Source organism: the organism of the source record quoted next, unplaced genomic scaffold (assembly GCF_019419815.1).
Source record: "Pyrus x bretschneideri cultivar Hongxiangsu unplaced genomic scaffold, Pyrus_bretschneideri_v1 Contig2, whole genome shotgun sequence".
Taxonomy (NCBI): domain Eukaryota; kingdom Viridiplantae; phylum Streptophyta; class Magnoliopsida; order Rosales; family Rosaceae; genus Pyrus; species Pyrus x bretschneideri.
The window spans coordinates 6120808-6140857 of record NW_025999501.1 but is presented as its reverse complement, the minus strand read 5'-3'; the positions used below and the strand labels follow the sequence as shown (position 1 = coordinate 6140857).

The 20050-nt window shown below is 37.0% G+C and overlaps 2 protein-coding genes across 2 annotated transcripts; both read left to right on the top strand.

Moving 5' to 3' along the window:
- The first annotated feature begins 213 nt into the window (after positions 1 to 213).
- On the top strand, positions 214 to 5099 carry LOC103956174 (auxin-responsive protein IAA8). Its single transcript, XM_048583172.1, is given in 9 exon segments — positions 214 to 376; positions 508 to 1455; positions 1532 to 1982; positions 2077 to 2140; positions 2143 to 2293; positions 2399 to 2625; positions 2772 to 2910; positions 4280 to 4341; positions 4643 to 5099. Coding segments are annotated over 7 exon segments (1089 nt in total). The 5' UTR covers positions 214 to 376; positions 508 to 1455; positions 1532 to 1574; the 3' UTR covers positions 4681 to 5099.
- Positions 5100 to 16093: 10994 nt separating this feature from the next.
- Positions 16094 to 19097, top strand: LOC125476744 (E3 ubiquitin-protein ligase WAV3-like). Its single transcript, XM_048583193.1, is given in 5 exon segments — positions 16094 to 17029; positions 17139 to 17772; positions 17775 to 18169; positions 18171 to 18918; positions 18921 to 19097. Coding segments are annotated over 5 exon segments (2226 nt in total). The 5' UTR covers positions 16094 to 16708; the 3' UTR covers positions 19049 to 19097.
- The last annotated feature ends 953 nt before the right edge of the window (positions 19098 to 20050 follow it).

Sequence of the window (20050 nt, the reverse complement as noted above, 5' to 3'; positions counted from 1 at the left end):
AAAATCCAAGGAAATGAAGGAGAAAAACTTCAAGTATACCACAATCATTATTTATTAACTAGTTTTTCTTAATTATTAGTTTATTAAATAATGAACTAAATTTAAAAATCTGATTAATTCAAATAATGTAGTTATTCACATCAAATGACACCAAAATGGTATGAAAATATAATATGAATAACATTACCAGTTATTTTAGTAGGCAGAGAAAGGTACACATCGGACAGCCAATAAGCTTTCGCTTGTGCCGTATGGAGGGTCCTTAGCTCTCTCTGTGACTCTCATCTTACTGTCAGCCAAATCAAAGACCTCTTCTTCTTCAATCCAGAATTTGTTTTGCCTTTTGTTCAGCCACTGATCCATCCAGTCGTTTAAGGTATACTCGCCGTAGTCTCCAATCAGCTCCGCCGAATCGTTTCATTTTTGGAAATGCAGTTTATGGTAATCTTCACTTCCAGAGACACGGACAGTGAGTTTTCTTTTCTTTTTTGGTTGTTTTGATTTCAGCTCTCTCTTTCTTTCTTTTGCTCTGGTTTTGGGTATCTCAGACTTTGAAGGGAAGAACTGAAAAAAAAGGTAACATGGCTTTAAATCCACTCTTGCTTTGTACATTGACTAGTTTAGTTTACTAATTTCTGGGGTTTTACCCATAATCTCACAGAAAGGCACGGATTTTAATTTACATTTTACAATTTTATATTACTTTTCAGCAAAAGCATGAATATCTGGTTTTTCCATTTTATTGCTGGGTTTCTTTCTGTCTCTTGTTTTGAAATTTTGATTTAAATTTAACTGGTATTAATTCTGTTATTTACTTGCATTGAATTTCCCCACAAAACCCTTTATTTCTTTTTAGCACACAGAGAATCAAGGCTCATCAATTTGAATTTCTTTTTTCTAGTTTTATTTCAAAGTTCTAAAACCATTTGTCCTGAAATATGTAAAACCCACCATCAAATTGTTTTATTTTGTTTTGTTTTATTTTATTTTATAATTCCTCAGCTGTTTGCTGTGATTCGGGTTCTGAATTTCTGTAGATATGATGATTGCAACTTGATCAGTAGATTAGTCTTTAATTTTCTTTAGTTGTCTGACCTGAAACAAGTTCTATGCTTAGTGGTAAAGTTTCAGTTTTGTACATCTGTCTTTTAATTAGATATGCTAAACCCTTTACCAGGGATGTTAATATTTAACAAATTCTTCAGCTTCACATCATTTAATTTTTTAGTGTATCCACTGATTAATTGTTATCTGAGAATAGTGAAATTTTCGTTGTAATTTATTTCATGGCGCTTGCTTATAACATGTTTTCTGGGCAGAAAAACCTTTATTTTAAGGGATGCTTGATTAAATTAAGAAGGTTTCAAGTTAAATCTTTCAGCTACTTCTGCTGGATTTGTTTTCTCATTAAGGGTGGACAGCTTTTGTTTTGGTGCTTCTTGGTCCTCTTTTCAGGTTTCTGAGTTCTTTTGTTACGCATTAACTTCTGTTTTAGAGGTGTTTTCTGAAAAATTTTCGTTCCTTTTAGCAGGTTTAAAATAAACCTTTAAAAGTGATTTTCTTTGTGAATTGTGATGTCACCGCCACTGCTTGGTGTTGGTGAGGAGGAGGGTCAGAGCGATGTTACATTTTTGTCTTCTTCGGGTTCTATGGAGAGTGTATGCCAAAACAGCTTGGAATTGAAGGAGCAAAATTACATGGGATTATCTGATTGTTCTTCAGTAGGCAGTTCAAAGGTCTCTACTGCCTCTGATGGAAGTAAAAGTAGTCTGAATTTGAAGGCCACTGAACTTAGACTCGGGCTTCCTGGATCCCAGTCTCCCGAGAGAGACTCAGATTTGAGGGTAATCACCACTCAACTTGATGAGAAGTCCCTATTCCCGCTGCATCCTTTAAAGGATGGCCACTATTCTTCATCGCAGAAAATAGTTGTTTCGGGAAACAAGAGAGGTTTCTCCGATGCTATGGATGAGTTCTCAGAGGTAAAAACAACTGGTTTGTTTGAAGAGAGAATTGGATATGTTTATTTATTTCTTTATTATGTCTGGCTTTACAATCACCCAATTTGTGATGCAGGGGAAATATGCTAATTCAGAGGTAAACGTGTTGCTGTCACCCAGACCTTCTCCAAACTTGGGACTGAATCTGGTTCTACACTTGAGATCCTTGGGACTCAACCACCTAAAACAAAAGAGGTGGCACCAGCAAAGGTATTACAAGAGAGGCCTCATGCTGTCAATGATACCAGACCAAATCATACCGGAAATAGTACTAGCAGTGCACCTGCTTCCAAGTAAGTGATTCGAGAAAATTGCCGGACCATTGAAATATATTTGGCAGAAATTTGTACTTTGGCCTTTCACAATGAAAATGGAGTCTCAGCTTTCTTATATGTCAGGGCGCAGGTTGTGGGTTGGCCACCTATAAGATCATTTAGGAAGAATTCATTGGCCACTACATCAAAAAACACTGAGGAAGTAGATGGAAAATCGAACCCTGGTGCTCTGTTCGTCAAGGTCAGCTTGGATGGTGCACCTTATTTGAGGAAAGTAGATTTGAAAAATTACTCCGCATACCAGGAACTTTCTTCTGCTCTTGAAAAGATGTTCAGCTGTTTTACCATAGGTGAGCAGTTGTAAACATTCAATGTTTACAGATGTCATGGTCTATTCTTTCATACATCTAATTTACGCTGGCTGAATTATGAGTTTAACTAGAAAGTTTCTGCATTTTGCATGGATCTAGTTACTGCTATGGTTGTATGATTTCAGGTCAATATGGATCTCATGGAGCTCCAGGCAGAGAGATTAGCGAAAGCAAGCTGAAAGATCTGCTTCATGGCTCAGAATATGTTCTAACTTACGAGGACAAAGATGGTGATTGGATGCTTGTGGGCGATGTTCCTTGGGAGTAAGTCCTCATTCATCTGCACATTTGTTTATCTACTAAGTTCCTTTTGTTATGTACGTAATTGACTTGCTAGTGATTCAAAAAAGCTTAAATCTCAAAAACTGCCCTTTTAAAACTTAACTTTTGCCCTTAGGCTGGCAATGGAGTTACACTTTGTATCAAGTAGCATAGGGTTACGTTACTTATTTGGTAAAGAGTGTTACGTTACTTTGGCTATAGTTTGAAGGGAGCTGTTATCTGCACTCCGCCCTAGTGAAAAATATAATGGCGGAAGGAGGATGACCTATTTTGAGTGTTAATTACATTCCCAATATAAAATCTGAATTGATTTTGAAATCCTGCAAGTCAATGAACCGGTGAACTTTTATTTTTGAGCAAAACGGTGAACTTTCATGGATGGTTGTTAGATATCTACGTGGATTATTTATATGAGCTTCTATATACTGCAAACAACATGCACGTAACTTTAATGCGCACATTAAAGTTGTTCCATTGGAAGATTAGGGCCATCAGTTTGATATTAACTTGGGATGGCTTGAACTTGAAGAACATGTGGAAAACTGATGAACCATGGGGAATGGAGGCAAAACATGATATTTTAATGTGTAACCCATAGAACTTGATGTTAGTCGTATTTATGGGCACTCTTGTTGAGCAATGCGATTAAAGTATATCTAAAGAATCATAAAGATGTGAATGTTGATGTAATTGCATTTACCTAGTTAACCGTCGACTTCTATAGATGTAGATGCATTTTACTTCCTTTGTTCACCACTGATTGAAGTCAATAAGGCAGCTTCACCAAGATTGGCATCTTTGCTATATCTGTTAGCTGTAAGCCAACATTTCATTGATGTTATTTTATGATATTCATAGACATAATCTTTAAAAATTCCAACTATCATAATAAATAATATATGGGAAACTTGTATTTGCATAATGATGAGAGAAAATTAGCTTTACGACCGAGAAGGAAACTACCCAAAACAGCTTATGCATTATGGCGCAAAAAGGAATCCAGAGTCTTTTGACAAAGTTCTGCTCTACTATAGTGTTCAAGAAACGTCTTAACCATTAATAAGATAGATTGTTTCTTATTCTAGGGATGTGATCTCTTTTCTTTTATAGCGCTGACCTCTCATGGTCATGGATAGGTATGGTTGGAGTGTTTCAAAATGTGGGCATGGTGTGCTTTAATGTGTTGCCATGCATGGACGGGTTATGTTACCATGTGCCTGCAAATAGTTAATTGTCATTTTGCTTCAATAAAATATGTTCAGGTGTAATGCTGTTAATTTTGAATTTGTACCAGGGCTATTTTTTTATTTTATTTTCCTTAAAGTCTGATGCAAATATGAACTTTTGACAGCATGTTTACTGATACCTGCAAAAGGATGAGGATTATGAAGAGCTCAGATGCCATCGGCCTAGGTGCGCATAGTATATGTTCCACGGATTATCGTTAATCAGTATCACATAATTAAGTCAGCCTTTCACTTTCCCCTACTATTGACATATGCACTCTGCTGATTTTTTTCCAGCTATATAATCGGAGTTTAGTTTTATCCGTAAATTTGGAATTTTTCCTTGTTAGGATTGAAACGGTAGAACTAATTGGTTGCTGATTATGGTGTTTTTTTCTTTTCATTGGTACATAATTAAATTGAACAAATAATTAGGATGGAACTTTTCTTCTTGTCTTTGTATTTATATTTGTTCGTTTTCTGTGCAGCTCCGAGGGCCATGGAGAAGTGCAGGAACAGGAACTAGCCATTAATATACATTGTGATGCCTTCCATCTAACAGTCTATGAATTTGGAATGAAGGTAAGGCCTAAATACAGGCAACCAGGTTACTTGGAGTGCAAGGATTTGTAGATCTTGGGGCTGGACGGGACGTCACAGGTGGCTGGTCTTATTATCTTATTGCTACATCTGTGTTTTTTGTTTACCATGGATTCATGTTTTTGAGAGTTCTGTGTCTAACTTATTGACGTTATCAAAACTACCGAAAGTCAAATCTCTGAAGTTGTATGTGCACAGGTTCCTGTTCCCATGCAGGATCCTCAAGTTTGTGAAGTGCCAATTGTCTGTGAACCCTTTGTTATGAATGCGTGTATGATCCAAAAGCTATGCTGAGTTCTCCTAAGTAACCATAATACACGGCTACACTATATTTATAGTGCTTTATTCCTTATCCTACCTAGATAAGATCTTGTAATAATCTGGAAATCTAATTAGAACAATAAATAAAGGTTTCTTATTCAAAGTAAAATTCGGACGGAGGAGAAAATCACACTTCTGACTAACCAAATCAGCTTCGATTTGTCCCAAGAAAGTATGTTTTTAAAGCTTAATGTGTCCTCTTTCAATCCTAAGAAGGAACCTTCCTCTAAAAATGCCATCTTGACCGTCAAAATGGCCAACATATCCAGAAACAGTCAATTTGGGAGCTCTTATTTTTTCATCACTGGTCAAACGGCTGGTAATACAAATCTGGAATTTTAACACGATCATCTTGAAAGATTCAAGAACCCTCTCCAATTGGATTTACTTCAAAATTCCTCCAAAATATATCACAAATTATCAAAAATAACAAATAAATTATAACTAAGAATAAGATAAAATATATAATATAATATGGACTTCATCAAAGTTTGTCATCCTCGCTAAAGCCCGTTAAATACACAAATGAAGCCATGCAATTGAACAGTTTTCGGTCTGTAAATCAGATAACACAGACCATGACAAGTGAGGAAAGAAGTGGTTGTTTAATAAAGGAGGAACGTGTTAATTTGTATCCAAAGAAAAGACCCTCCATTCCTTGTGACAAATGAGTTACAATTTGAGCTGCTTTATTACACGAACTAGGGTCATAAAAATTGTATGCAACTTTACAAATAAATAATACTAGAGAGAACACGTAATAATGCATGTCAAAGGTCTTGTGGAAATAGAAAATCAATAAAACTAATCGAGTAATGCCAAGGAGATCCACATACATATATATCAAAGAATTTTATACTTTTATGTAACAAGTGATATATACAACTAATAGTTAATGAGATAAATATATTAATTAATGTGACGTGATACATCAAATAATTTACAAGCGTAGTAAAGAAACAAATGAACTTCCTTATATCTTCCAAGTTCCACTTTATATGTATGGGGGCTTCGTTACCTTGTTGAATTACTCGAAATCTACTATATAATAATAGGCCCTGATTGTTGTTTGTACGTATATATGCATTTGTTTTGACAACCTCTTATACCTCATGTTTTATTTAACAAATGATATTATTTACATTAAAGAGTGAAAAAATGAGTTAAGTTTCATAATAAGTTAAGTTTTATAATGAGTTAGCAATAATGTGATCAAATTCATTTATCCAATAATCGAATTTAAAACTACAGTAGGAATAATAAAATAAAAGGAGAGCACTTACAAGTAAAAAAAAAATTATTAGAATGTAATACTAAGTCACCTTTTGTACCACTTGGGTTGATTTTGGAAATGTACATAAAAGTCGGTTAGAATGATAATAATTACTATTATTAAACAAAAAAAATGGATTTAGAAGTTCTCTCGAGACAAACAAAACATTCCTTTTCTTACTCATGAATATACGACTTAACAGTTTTGACTCAACTGACTTCGGTTGTGCCACGAGGCGATGGACTAAGTTAAAGGAATAGGATCCTATTTGGATTTTTTTTGAGAATTTCGGAGATTATTTTATTGTGTTCGTTCATCAATTATTCTGCAGTTAGAAATTAATTTAAATTTTTTATTAAAATTGATCACAAACAATTACTAATAAAAATTGATCGCATGATATAAAATAAATGAACATAATAAAATGATCTCAGAGATATTCACAAACAAAATCTGAAGAGAATCCTCGTCCCCAAGCCAAACACATTTGTTGATGATAATGATGGTGAAGATGATGACTTGGTATCCCACATGGTATGCTAGTGCCACGTTGGCAAGTAAAAAGGGTCCACGCGCGGAGAAATTAGATACAGACCACTAAAACCGAACTACCTCGGTAATCACAATCATGACTGACATGCATGCATGCATTTACTTAACGGACTGCTGCATACGTAGGAACTAAAGAGCCCACTTCCGGTGACCACGCGCAGTGGTCCTCGATTTAATTGGGAATATAATATATTTATACGAGTTGCATTATATTTAAGAAATTGTTATTCTCATTTCAAAAATCTCCTTCTACATTTTAAATTTTTTATATTTGAAAAGAAAAATACACTTGTGAGGAGTGTAAAATAAGATTTTCAGAATACCAATAACACTTTCCTATATTTATTATCTATTTGTATTGTACTATATTTTTAATAGAGTTAAAGTCCACAAATATTTTTGGGTTTCATCTTTATTAGAGAGATGCCATAAACGGTTGGTACAAATAGATGGTAAGAATTTTTTATATTTTCACTTTTTTTTTTTTTTTTGACAATTAGATTACATGAATTAAACAAAATTGGGATTGTTATCAGTTAAGTTGGAGGCAAAGAGTCGTGTCAAAAATAAAATATTGATACTACCTTTAATATAATGACTATTTGACGAAATGGACAAAAATGAGATGAACTGAGACTAAATGAGATAAAAATTGTAATTTCAGAGGACCAAGCGAGACAAAATCAGTTTTATGGGTTTAACTAAGACTATCTGACAATTTCAAGAGGCAAATCAAATAATAAGCCGGAAAAAAAATGTTGTTTAGGAGTTTATCATGTCCCATATAATATCCTTTGTTTTTCATGGATTATGCTTCTCTATATTTTACCTACTATATATTATTGCTCAGATAGAGTCTAACAGTTGGAGAATAGATTGCATGAAACATGTTTATAGTCATTGTGAATGGACAAAGTATATTCCGTTCAAGTTTTCTCTTAATCAAAATTGAACCGCGAAATCTGTTCGGTACGTGCGGTTTTGCTCAAGAATTGTCATATTAACTAAACTGGTTCACAAATTGTCCGACTAGGGGTCACGTTCATTTGGTTTGTCTCTCTTGCATTTTCGAAGGTTTGACCATTAAACAGATTTGGCAATATCCAGAGTGAATTAATTTTTAATAAACACACGCAAGTCCTGGATTTTTTTATGTCAGACTCAAATTCTCAGCATGCCTCCTAATATGTGGCGTGAATCAAGTTTATGGGAAACAAATACTTAGTGATGTGAAATCATGAGACGTTGAGCTCAATATGTAAGTTAATCTGCTCTAATGCTTTGAACATCACCTTTCATTCATGGCAACATAGTGTATTTACACCGCCTCATATTCCTACTTAAGAATTGATTAAGAGACTTACGTGCTCCAACATAACCCAATATGTGTTTTTCACGTACTAAGTTAATTGATCTCACACATCAAAGTACATGTGGCAAGTACGAATCAATTGCATGTACCACATTAATTAAGTACCCATTAAAAGAATCAATATCTTCATTTAGAATTCAACAATTCTCATTGGAGCTGGAATCAAACATAGTCCAGAAACCTCATCTTTCAAAAAAGATCCCAAGCTGTTTAGCCAAATAAATAACAGAAAAGAAATTTAGAGGTTGAGTGTTGTCTCCCAAAACAAAATAAAGAAATAATTAACATATGGTGAAACAGGACCATAACCTCAAAATTACCTACATCTGTAGCCCATCAATCCAGAAAAACTGGCAAACAAAATACACAGAGACTCATCTTCTACACGGAAGCGATCCGCAAGAAGAAAGTCTTGCAATCGAAATTAGTAAACAAACGTTAAAGCCACTTTTACAGTTTCATTCTGCCTAACATTGATTTGAAAAGATTAAAATTGGTAATTAAAAAATGATTAGGTACTAATAAGATTAGGTTTTTGCACACTTTATTCCTTAAGGAGTTGACATTGACAAGCACTTTCAGCATCGGGCCTGAAAAAAAAACGTCAGCAGTGGGAAGAAGCTATCTAGGGTTGGTAGTATACATAGTAGCCAACGGCGTTGGTTGGACTAGTCAGAGAGCTATAGGGACCCCATGCGCGTGTCTAAATTATTGACCTCTGATTACCACTACAGTCACATTCTGCTGTCCAAATCACTCTGTGCCACTCTGTGATGCTCTTTTTGGGAAGGTACGAATACTACACTACTCTCCCCTCACGGCCCTTTGCGAACCCTAAATTTATGGGAATGAGGATCCTCTTTGTTGAAAATTTTTTGATTGTAATGGAAACACGTTTGATAGATCATATGTTTTTATGTAAGTGGTAAGAAATTTTATTTTTTAAGTTATTAACTTTTTAACACACATGTCCTATCATTTGTATAATGACACGTAATGTACCATCTCGTGTGTCAATCACATTGAAAAATCTCTTTTTGTGAGGGGATCTTCGCATCGTGTCTGTTTATCGTACATTGTGGGGTAAGTTTTCGTCATGTACTGTTCAGGTTTAATTTTAAATAAATTTTTTTAATAATTTATGATTGCACGATATACAATAAACGGATACGATTTGAGAATCTTCAAGATCTAGATAGAGAGGATCTCATTCAATTTATGGTATTACCAGTTCACCAGTGCCTTGGTTTGCTGAGTCCAGAAATTTACCTCCACAAATGCTAAGGGACTATATAAAAAGAGTCTGGATCCTTGCCGTATCCTCTTTGTGAGGATATTGGAAATTCGTAAATCGTGTCCCTTTATCGTACATAGCGTGGTCAGAAATCATTTAAATTTTTTTTATTTAAAAATAAACATAAACAATATTTAGCAAAAACTGACCGCACTATGTACGATGAACGGACACGATTCATGAATCTCCATGATCCTCACCAAAAGGATCTGGAGATGATCCTGTTGGATATAAAAAAAATCTTTATAGACCTTTTGGTATTTCATAGTTTGAGGTCAATTTTGCGTTAACATTTGTAAAATATTATAATGCTGAAGGAACTATCTCAAAAGTAAAACTCTTCATAGATTTTCTGACATCTCATAGTTTATATGTTAATTTTTACGTCAACATTATAAAATATTATGAAATATGAGATTGTAGAAAATCATAGAATCCCACTTTTAAGAGAGTCATCGTAACATTTCTTATTTATCTACCTCGTAAAGAAAAGTACATAGCTTTGATTATTACAATTTACTGGGAGCAGTTGAGGAGCCAATTTGGGGCATTGGCTGCTGCTAACCTCAATAATATATAAAATCCCTACTTTTGAAATTTCGTTTGACCTCTGTACCAGCTTAAGACAAATGAAATAAGGAGACTTTTAATCAATTTTCTTTAAGTTGATACAAACCAAAACTGCATTGTTTGTGTTTTGTTTTACTTAAGAAAAAGTTTAGAATGCTAATTCTCAAATAAGTTGAAGACTGATCAAACACGCAAAACTCTTATCCACCTAGACTTCATATCTCCAAATTGAAAGCTTTTCCGGTGTTCAAGTTTGGTGAGGCGCCCTTCATCGTGCTTAGTTGTATCACGAAATCCCAATCATATTAGTTTTTTTTTTTTTTTATTCATCTTGGGCTTATTGGGGGGTTTTTAGGGTTTTTGTATTGATTGATTGATTTGAAATGAAATTTTTGCAAAAAAAATTATAAATTGGAAACTATAAGTAAAGGTATGATCACTTTTTGAAAGTTTCTATTTTATGACCTCATCGTTGTAAATTTCTAGCTCCACCACTGACTAAGAGTGCTTAAGTCAGGGAGTACGACTTATCCAAAACTCATGTCTTTTTAATCACGTGTGAAAATTTTCAAGCTTGTGGACATTCAATGCACATTAGATGACAATATCAGAAATAGTTACTCTATTTACTAATACATTCAAAATCTCTTTCCTCCGCAATGTGAGATTTACTGAGATTTACTAGATCTTAACAGGACATAGTTTTGTTCTTGCTTTCTCCCTTAAGTGTCAATTACGAGATGAAGAATAAAAATATATTCCGAGATCAGTATTTCCCTTCGATTCCCTTCTACAATGACAGATATTACAAAAAAAAGTAAAAGAGAAAAAAAGCAAGCCTGAATTGGAAAGGGCAACGAGACTACAAGTCAGATTTGGATAAAGGTGATCATACAAACGGACGAAGGTTGAAAACTTATACTTACAGAGAAAAAGAGATAAAGAATAAAGGGAGAAATTCGTGTATATTTGAGAGTGCACAACTTGTTGGTATTCTTGGATAACATTATTTTTTCATAAGAATCAAGTGTTAGATTGAATTTTAATGATTACGTTCATCATGGGTACAAAGTTGTAGGTAGAGACGATCATATTTATAAGGCATTGTTGGCCTAAACCAACTGATACAAAAGCTTAAACAACTGATTAAAAAGCCTCCTGCTATATATATATATATATCAGTATATATGTACAACAATTTATCAACACCAGTGTGGGTTAAGTGAAGGGATCTTGAATATCTAAGTTAGCTAGACTTAAAAATAACTGACGATTTAAGAGCTTAAGATTTGTTGCAAGATAAACTACCTATAGCTCATGATTGAGGCTATGTCTTTTATGCTAGTAGAGCTGAACTCGATGGTTACTCCTAGTGGTGCAGTGGTGCTTTGATGGTGGGTTTGAGACCCTGTCACTGGCTTGAGACTCCTTATTTTGCATATCGAGCCAATTAGTTGTTTGACTTGGAGAGACGCAATGAGGAACGCCTGGCGCCATACTAGACATTCTTGGTAACATTCATGGTTGTGCCACCATTTTTGGGTGTGTCGATTACAACCAACCATACTGGGTTTCCTTATTAGGCATTGCTATGCTTAAGATTTGTTTTGACGCAGCGGTTATATTGAACAAGGAAGTCGAACGAAATCCTCATGCTTAAGAGTTGTTTTCTCCAAACATCCGTTATTATTTTGGCGGCACTTAATTAATGGGAAATTTTGGAAATATAGCCATTTTAGAGACCACGTATGGAAATAGGGTTATGATTTTCACACACCCTTAACTACTTTTCCCACACCCCTTCATATTTTTTTAATACTTAATTTGTATCATACTATTTAATCTTCCATAAATACCCCTCCCTATTTAATCTTTCATTAATTACCATCAAAAAGTAGGAAGGGTATATATGGAAGATTAAATAGTAGGATACCAATTAAGTATTAACAAATAGGAAGAGTGTGGGAAAAGTAATTATGAGTGTGTGAAAATCACAACCCATTGAAATATGGCTTACTTTTTCCAACTATTATAAATCTAAATGACTACTCTATTACAACTTGGGTATCAATCATGAAAGTACTCATCATGTGGTCAAGGGCATTAACTACAAGGTTTGTGGTAAGGAAAACGTGGCACTTGCTTGGGATAAGTGATTTGTGTGCTGATCTCTTGGTTTAATTGCTTTGGAGTAGAAATAACAAAGTAGTGCAGTGGTGCCTAGACCCTGGTGGTTTAATAGTGGAGATGAGCCTTAGGGTAAAAAAATCACAATGTTGGGAGGAAGAGAGAGTTTTAGCCTAAGTCTTCTGGACATCTATATTGGTTAGTTTTATAAGAATTGAATAAACTAGGTTATATTTCAAAAATTGGTCTTTAAAATGGTTAAAGTTCCACCTATTTAATGGTTCTTGTGTTACAACATTTCTCACGTTCAAAGATCAACTCTTCTCTTCCCTGATCAGTTCCCCTCCCTTAGATTGGAAAAAAAAAAAAAAAAATTACTCGATGATGCAACAGATATATGACAAGAAAAATCGTACGAAATCTCCACGCTAGAATCCACTAGCAAATAAGTTGAAATCCATCAACAATTCGATTTCTACCAGAAAATAGAGAACTTTAAAGTTGGATGGATAATAATATGAATGATTACAAACCTAAAGCCAAGATGACCTATTTATAATGCAAATTTACTCTAGAAACCCTAAGAATCCAAATGTTGGGGGACTTTTAGGTCGAGGTGGACTTGGGTTTTGCAGATGTCTTCTTGTCTCCCTTGGTTTGGTTTCGTACAAGTCCTGGAATATATTGTAAGAAGTAGCATGTCTTAGAAATACCCCGGTTGGATCAATGACTCAACGATATATATAGCATGATTAAGCAAATAATGGCTTGTTCAAGTGAGTTATGGTGTGGAAGCTAGAAGTTTATCAGTTTAGCGCGAGAGAAGAGACTTTGCATGGTTGCATGGTGTTTTATGTGGGGTAATCTGGGTTTCTAAGGGTAATAACAAGGTTTCTAATGGTTGAAATGCACAAAGGAAGGTTATGGAGAACACTAATTATGGTTGCAGGGGTGATGCTTACTAGGGTTTTAGGTTGTTGGCACTAAAAAAGTAATTTCCCTAGATTGTTGCAGCATAATCCTTAATCCTAACGTTCTCTCCTTCTCCCTGGGTTGAGTTCTTCGATCTTTTCCTAAGGTTTTTGACCTCCCTTTTGTAGGTGAATGATTCCTTTCTAGGCTTCCTAAGGAATCTCTCATTGTGTCTAAATGTTCCTCCTTCTTTATCCTGGCATGGATGCAACCTTCCCTTTTGGTGTAAGACAGCTGAGCGCTACTACGCTCATGAAGACTGTAGTGCACCTCATTCCTTAGGCGCTGTTTTCTCGAGTCAGCTTCCATATGCGTTACTTCTAGTAGCGCGTCTCCTAGCTTTCATGTGTCATTCTTCTATGTGAGTTAGGAAGGGAAAGTACTCTCTATTCATTAAATGCATGTCTGGCTGGATTCTCACGTGAACTTAAGGGAGATTTGGGTTTCTTTCTAATTAGATTGGTTGGCTTGCTAGGGAAAGAAGGAAACTAAGTTTGTTCTATCTCAAACTTACTGCCGTGAACTTAAAAAATTATGGGCTTGGATCTTTGGTCCCCCAAGCAACCCAAAGTCTTCCATAATCTTGGCTTTGTATAGGCTCGGTAAACTTTCGTAACCATCACACCACAATTCACTTGGCAAGCCCCTAGCACGTGACTTGGGCTTATTTTAGCGTGAATAGTAGTTAGCGTGATAAGACATGACATGATAAATATGCATGGACTTGCATGAGCTTGGCGTGATTTGTACAAACGTCTTGTATAACTATCGTACAATGACATGATTCTGAATATTATCCTTTCTCAACTTCGCACCCTTGCATGTATTTTGGGCTTGGTTTGAGGTTTGTATAACAATTGGGCTTTGAAACATGATTTGGCTTACATGTGACGTTTTTGGATCTCAATACGAAGTAGGAAAGAACTTAAACAAATAACGAAATATAAAATCATCTTAAAATATTAAAATCCGAACAAAACATGGTAAACGACATAATTCACTCAAATTTTGACTGGTTTCATGCATAGCATCGAGTCTTGTGTATCTCGATGTTCTCTTTGAATCCATTTATTATAGACACAAAACAGCCATGCCAAACCAAAGATGGGTCAATATGTACAACACGAAAAGTTCACAACATCCACTTTTGGGATATGACAACAACAAATAATCTATTAACTATTGAATTGTCAATTCTTTTATCTCATTTCTTCATTAAGACATAGCTTCCTTCTTTTAATTTTATTGCATATAAAATAACACGAGCCTTTGGTCATATCCAAAATGTCTAATACGTGAACTACACAAAAGTGGCCAGAACTTGTAGCCCGTAAATCGAGGCCATGCTTGCCTCGTTAAACTAAAGGGATGTGATATTCACACACCCTTTTGATTTTCGGCCATCAGATCAGATGAATTGAAGAAGCTCAAGAGACAGAAATCAACAAGAGGTGTGTGAGAAGTAAAAAAGGGTGTGTGGATAGCACACCCCTAAATTAAAATGCTACTTTTACCATATTTTTCATGTCATATTTGTACTATCTCTGTAATAGTGATGAAAACCTCATGTATTGGTGGACTCTATCTCTATTAGAGATGTAATAAAAATATAGTATGAAAAATGAGATAAGTGCAACAGTAATCCTCATTGAATGCAGGATGGATAATCTTTATTGTATTCTGTGTGAGGCAATCTCATTAGAGTAGTGTTTTTCAATCCATGGGAAACTCCCTCATATGACGATGAAATTCAGTTTCCACAGATAAAAATAGAAGTTTTTACATATGGTATCATATGCTAAAACTTAAGAATCCGATTTTCAATATTATTCTTAGAGGCTAAACGTTTTGGTACGTGCAATGTTATTTCGACACATCTTACCAACACACTACCTAAAACATATAGACCAAATATACGATTGTAAGACCCAGATATCTTTGAGTGTGTCAATTTTATGTCTTGGAATAAAATAATTATTTTAACACTAACCTTGATCTTGTTGACACCTTTCTGCATATACATCTTTAACTTTTTGACACTAACCTTGAACTGGTTGACACCTACTACATGCCATTTTGTTATGCCATTGCTTTGGTTGGGTGTGGCTAATGTTCTGCGGCTCGAAGTGCATTGAAATATTAATAAGCTAGATGAATATTAACAATACAACACTTAATACTATAGTTTAGTATTATTTTTCTTTATTTCTAAGAAGTCTTATATTTGATTCTTTTATATTTTTAATGTAAATAATATCATTTGTTAAAAAAAAAAGTACATTACTATACCAGATTTTTTTTTATTTTAACAAAAGATAATATCTATACTAAGGAGGTGAAGGGGTGAACTGAACCTTACAATGTGATTGTCATAATAATGTGGTTCAACGATGTCTTTGACGAGAATCTAACCTAAGACCTCTCACTTACAAATGAAGAGAAATATCACTATATGTAATACTAAGCGGTATTACTGTACCAGAGTTGCTACCATATTTTTTTGGATTCTACAGCCCTATCATTCCATGTGCTCCATTTTTCTCTATTTCTCTCATTCCGTATACTCCATTTTTTGTCTCTTTCTCTCTTTCTCTCATTCCATGTACTCCATTTTTCCTTTTCACCACCATCATTTCTACTGATGCAAGGAGGGTGAAAAATGAAAATTGAAATGACATGTCATCTCCACAAGGCTCACGTCCCTTACACAATGGAAAGCAGCAGGCGCGTGAGACGACAAGTCTCTTACACAATGCATGGAGAGAATGCTGATGAGGAGAGAGAGAGTCCTGGTGAGTTGGCTGGGGACGGATTTGAATTTTATCTGGGTGTTCTCTTTTGAGAATCTTAGTCATCTTTATATTTTATCTATTTATTGTACATTATATAATTAAAAATTATTTTTAATTTTTTATTTACAGTTACATACAAAAAATGTTTAATAAAAATTGATCGCATAAATTTGTGGGGATGCGAAGGATTTTCATCATGGTTACCGAGGGAAAAATCTTATATCACATTTTTTTAACGAATACGAATAAATATTAAATTTCAGAAAATCTCTTAAATTAAACACGTAAAGCAGAGAGAGAGAGAGAGCAGCAGTAGATTTCTAGTTTTTTTGGTTGCAGAGATATTTCTGGTGCTCTTAATACAAAGAAAAACAAATAAAAAGCCAAAATATTTTACCAAAAAAAAAAAAAAAAGCCAAAATAATAAGGAGAGAGAAGGAAGTCTACAGGCCAGACCAAGAGCATAGAGGACCAGGAACTCTCTCTCTTGTTATTAATCCCATGCTTTCTCTTCTCTTCTTCCTAAATTCCTTCTTCCCCTTTTGTCTTCTGCCCTTTTCTCAATTATGCTCTTCTTCTTTCTCGTCTGCTCTCTAAAAGTTAAACTAGATTAATTATATACATAATATTATTGTGCTGCTTTTTATGATCTTTTATTTTTCTGTGAGTTTGAATTGAGAAATGGGAACTGGTTGGAGGCGACATTTCTGCACTACAATCCCTCGAGATCCAGCCGAAGAATCCACTCTCTCTGAAAAGATAAGTCCCAGTCCAAGTCCCACTCCCAGAAGCTGTACCAGGCTCGGTTTCTTCTCCGGTGGCAGCAATCCTACTACCTCGAGGTTGCAAAACCAGGTTGGCGACCATGAAAATCCCCGAAAACTTGAGTGCAAAACCAGTACTCCAAACAGTATTAGAACGTCGTTTCTCTCGAGCTCCAACCCAACTTCTCCTCGACCACCTCTCAAGCTCTCCCTCTTCCGAAACAGCTTCAAATTTCGGGTAATTAACTCTTATGTTAATGATAATCCAACCATTAATTCGTTAATCAGTTTATTACCCAGTAAATTGAAATTTGTTTTCATTTCGACGTGTTTTTGAACTTTTACAGAGCAGATGCGGGATATGCTTGAACAGCGTCAAAACCGGCCAAGGCACCGCCATTTACACGGCGGAGTGCAGCCACTCCTTTCACTTCCCTTGCATTGCTATCCATGTCCGCAGCCATGGCAACCTCGTCTGCCCCGTCTGCAGCTCCACCTGGAAGGACGTCCCTCTCCTCGCCATCCACCAAAACCTCAACAACAACAACAACAACGCCGCCCAGAACGACGTCATCCGAAGCCAAACCACCCCAAAGCAGAAACCCAAATCCAAGCCCGCCGAGGCCGACAAAAAGATAGTAATGGAGTCCACATCATCACCGAGAGCCTCGTCCAAGCCATTGTACGACGACGACGAGTCTCTTCTCTCTCCGACGTCTCGGATCATCCCCATCCCAGAAGCCGACGACGAGGAGGCAGAAGACGAGGCCGTCGCAGACCCCAAGACCGACGACGTCCAAGAGTTCCAGGGTTTTTTCGTCAATCCCAACTCTTCATCTTCCGATGCCCAGACCAACTGCAGAGATTTTAAAACCAATAATAATGTTCAGGTGCGGATTTTGCCCGAATCCGCTTTGCTCTGTTCGGGTCGGGGCTCCGACGCTTGCGTCGTGGCGTTGCGGGTCAAGGCACCACCGCCGCCGATTTTAAACCGTCGCATCGCGCGCCGATCGATTTGGTAACGGTGCTCGACGTCAGCGGAAGCATGACCGGCGCGAAGCTCCAGATGTTGAAACGCGCCATGCGTTTGGTCATTTCATCGCTCGGCTCCAACGACCGGCTTTCGATTGTCGCTTTTTCCGCTTCGACGAAAAGGTTGTTGTCGTTAAAGAGAATGACGGCTCATGGTCAACGTTTGGCTAGAAGGGTCGTTGACCGGCTTGCATGCGGCCAAGGTTCGAGTGTGGGTGACGCCTTGAGGAAGGCGACTAAGGTGCTTGATGATCGGAGAGAGAAGAATCCAGTGGCCAGTGTCATGCTCTTATCCGACGGTCATGATGAGAGGGTGAAAACATCGGGCAATCATCAGTCAAATTTCAAGCCAAGTATCGTCCACCCGGTTCGCTCACATTGAAATCCCGGTTCATGATTTCGGGTTCCGCAAAACCGGCGGCGTTGGCCAGGCGCCGGCTGAGGACGCCTTTGCCAAATGCGTTGGTGGAATAGTGAGTATGGTGGTGCAGGACTTGAGAATTCAGCTGGGCTTCGATTCCGGCTCGGCTCCCGCGGAGATATCCGCTATATATTCGTGCAATGGTGGGCCAGCAATGCACGGGTCAGCTTCTGTTCGGCTCGGCGACTTATACGCTGAGGAGGAGAGGGAGCTTCTTGTGGAGTTGCGAGTTCCACGAGCTCCTGGAGCTCGTGGACCCCGAACTGTAATGTCCGTCAGTTGTCTCTACAAGGATCCTGCTACTCAGGAGATAATGTATGGCAGAAAACAGGCACTGTTAGTACCTCTCGCGGATGCCGTGGGATCTTCGTCGTGTCCGAAGAGTGAAAGGTTGAGAGGGCTGTTTATTACAACCCGCGCCGTAGCCGAGTCACGGAGATTGGTTGAGCACAATGACTACTCTAGTGCGCATCATTTGCTTGCGTCGGCTCGGGCTCTGCTCATGAAGTCCGGCTCAGTATCGACTGACGAGTACGTGCGCGTCTTGGAAGCTGAGCTGTCAGAGCTGCATTGCAGAAGACAGCACAAGATCATGGAGGAGGAGCAGCAGATGATGATGATCCAACGGTGGAGAGGCGGTGGTGAAAGGGACGCGGCGGCGACAGCGGTTTTGGATGAAATGAGGAGCCTCTCACACCGACTTCGGCTTGGAGAGCGGCTGAGAAGCTGGCTAAGGTGGCCATGATGAAGAAATCGCTGAATAGAGTTGGCGACTTGCACGGCTTTGAAAATGCTGGGTTTTAATTCTTGTTTTAGAGGGAAATTAAAGCACCTTTTAAAAAAAAAAAAAAAATTGATAGGGACAAGGCCGGTTCTAGTTAGGGCCCTGATTGCCCTTCCCCCAATAATACCCACACCCAGCATCAGTTGGTGTCCAAAAATGGTACTAAGTTTTGTCCTAAGCCTCCTCTACTTATCGATGCCGACATTGCCGATGGTACATTCAACTTCTGATAATTTAATTCATGTTGAAGTTATTTACTAAGGGTCAGTTTGTGATTGTTGTGTTTTTTACAAAAATGATTTTTACAATTTAAGAACAATCAGCTGTAAAGTAAAGAAGATGAACGTTTGGTTAAATGTATCCTGAAAGTGTTGTGAGTTTAAAAAGCAATATAAAAGCATTTGGTAAAATTTAATGTAAAGGTGATATAATTAGTTCATACAATGACATAATGGACATAGTAGTAGGAGTGGGGGCGACAATAATAGCGGCGGGGATAGTGGTGGTAATGGTGGTGGGGGTAGTGTTTGCAGCGGTGGTGATGGTAGCAGCAATGGTGGAGGTATAGCGGTGCTGCTAATTATAGTGGGATATGGTGGTTGGGGTGCAGAGGTAACAATATTGGTATGGGTGTGCTTTTTACAAAAATTGATTATGTTGTACTTTGAGAATAATCAGACGTAAAGTAAAGTAGATAAGCGTTTGGTTGACCGTATTTTAAAAGTGATGTGAGTTTAAAAAGCAGTGTAAGAGCGTTTGGTAAAATTTAATGTAAAATTGATATAATTAATTGTATGCAACGACAAGTAATAGGAGTGAGGCGACGACAGTAGTGGCAAGGACAATGGTGGTAATGGTGGTGGCGATGACGGTTGCAATGGTGATGCTAATAGTGAGATATGGTGGTTGGGGTGCAGAGGTAACAATTGTGGTAGTGGCAGATGTGGTGGCAATGGTGGCAGTTACTGTTATAGTGGTGACTGTGGTGGCAATGATGGTGGTGACAATGGTGGTATGGAGGT